The sequence below is a fragment of the Austrofundulus limnaeus genome, unplaced genomic scaffold (genome assembly GCF_001266775.1).
Source record: "Austrofundulus limnaeus strain Quisiro unplaced genomic scaffold, Austrofundulus_limnaeus-1.0 Scaffold61, whole genome shotgun sequence".
Lineage (NCBI taxonomy): Eukaryota > Metazoa > Chordata > Actinopteri > Cyprinodontiformes > Rivulidae > Austrofundulus > Austrofundulus limnaeus.
The window spans coordinates 1,284,952-1,286,735 of record NW_013952463.1 but is presented as its reverse complement, the minus strand read 5'-3'; the positions used below and the strand labels follow the sequence as shown (position 1 = coordinate 1,286,735).

The 1,784-nt window shown below is 33.4% G+C and overlaps 1 protein-coding gene across 4 annotated transcripts in view; it reads left to right on the top strand.

Annotated features, from left to right (window-relative positions):
* The window catches only part of uggt1 (UDP-glucose glycoprotein glucosyltransferase 1), a 44,483-nt gene that overhangs the window by 32,519 nt on the left and 10,180 nt on the right, over window positions 1–1,784 (top strand). For all 4 annotated transcript variants that reach the window (XM_014009772.1, XM_014009773.1, XM_014009771.1 and 1 more), the window contains one exon: window positions 1,323–1,402. In XM_014009772.1, the coding sequence (XP_013865226.1) occupies window positions 1,323–1,402 (80 nt within the window). The remainder of the gene's footprint in view (window positions 1–1,322; window positions 1,403–1,784) is intronic.

Here is a 1,784-nt window from a genome sequence, read left to right as displayed (position 1 = left end):
AAATAAAATAGCTCCCCCCCTGTTAAAATATATTTTTAAAAATTTACAAAACTAAACAGCCTACAGTGTTTTTACAGTCTTTATTTTACAGTTAAAATAAATGTTTATCAAATAAAGTTTAATGTTACAACTAATCCAGGATCCCTTTAAATATACAAGTATAGATAAAATTTGTGTACTTAAGAAGAGATTCCAGATATTGCATATGGGATAAATCTTGTGCCAGCAGGAATTGAATTTGGAWTGCTCAAATTGAATCTGAATGGGCATAATTTGAAATTGAATGCATTGGTTTGAAAATAAATTTCACTAAACTGAAACAGAATTTAATGATTTGAAACTGAATTTAAAGTTTTGTATCTGAATTAATTTGCAGTTAATTAATTTACAGTGGATTGCAACAACTCTGTTACATACAGAAGGGAAACTTCACCAAAGTGAAACATAAATCWGTGGATCTGTGTTTGATTACTCTGGCTGGCTTTCTCAAGGACCAGGATGTGTGACACAAAAATATGAATTTTAGAACCGAAATAGAAATATGGAACTGAAAGTGAAAGTCGTCAAACTGAATTTTTAATAAACCAAAATACAGTTTCAAAGCAAATTAATTCAGATACAAAACTTTAAATTCAGTTTCAAATCATTAAATTCAGTTTCAATTTAGTAACATTCAAACAATGAATTCAATTTCAAATTTTGCACCTTCAGATTCAATCTGAGCATTTCAAATTCAATTCCTGCTGGCACAAGATTKATCCCATAATTGCAGTCCAGAGTGGGTGCTTCGAGCATTTTCAGAATCGCTCAGAAGGCAAAAATAAGAAGCACTGTCTGTTGGCATCAATCACAAACTGGATCAACACCATGGTTAAAATCAGTTAGTTTTACTGCAGAGCAGAGCGATTCAGCTGGGTCACAGTTACTCAAAGCCAACAGCTCAGATGCCGGACATCTGGGGTTAGGGTTGGGGATGTATGTAAAAGAGTAGAGTATTATAATTTTTTTAAATCTATTTACTTWATTTTKCTGTGCTGAATCATAGATTTAAGCTTTAAAATGTTTTAAAATTGGTTATTATATTAAATAAAGTTTAAAATTATAATTTTTTTAATGTCCTTATTGGCAAACCCAACTGAAGTCATCCACAGGCCGGATGTGGCCCACGTGCCGCCAGTTTAATAGCCCTGCTTTTGACCAATGACCAATGAAGATGATGGTGTACCTTTATACTGTATGACAATGTGTCCTAAACAGACTGAGGAAGACTAACTTATTTCTAATATTCTTTTCTTTCCTCTGACATCTCGTCACATTTGCAGGTTCTGAAGCAGCTCGTCAATTTAAACTTGAGGGTCTTCATGAACTGCCAATCCAAACTGTCAGAAATGCCACTGAAGAGGTGAGACTACAACAATAACATTAAACCAGAATCATTCAGTACTCCACCACCGCTATAAACTGACCTTTGAAAACACATGAACTTGTCCAGTTTTACTGATGTTAAACTATAATTGAGTGTGATAGTGGCTGAGTGACATTTATAACACATACTCTGAGAATTGCACATTATGCGAAATCTTTACTTAAACTCAGAGATGTAACAAAGTACACATACTTCAGTAGAAATTTTGGTTATCTATACCAGTGTTTCCCAAAGTTGGGGTCGGGACCCAAAGTGGGGTCCTGAAAAGATTTTCTGAATTAATTACATTTTTGCCTTAGTTGTTMCAAAGGAGTGAGGTTAGTGTATTTAAAATGGATAAATGTAGTATAAAAATATT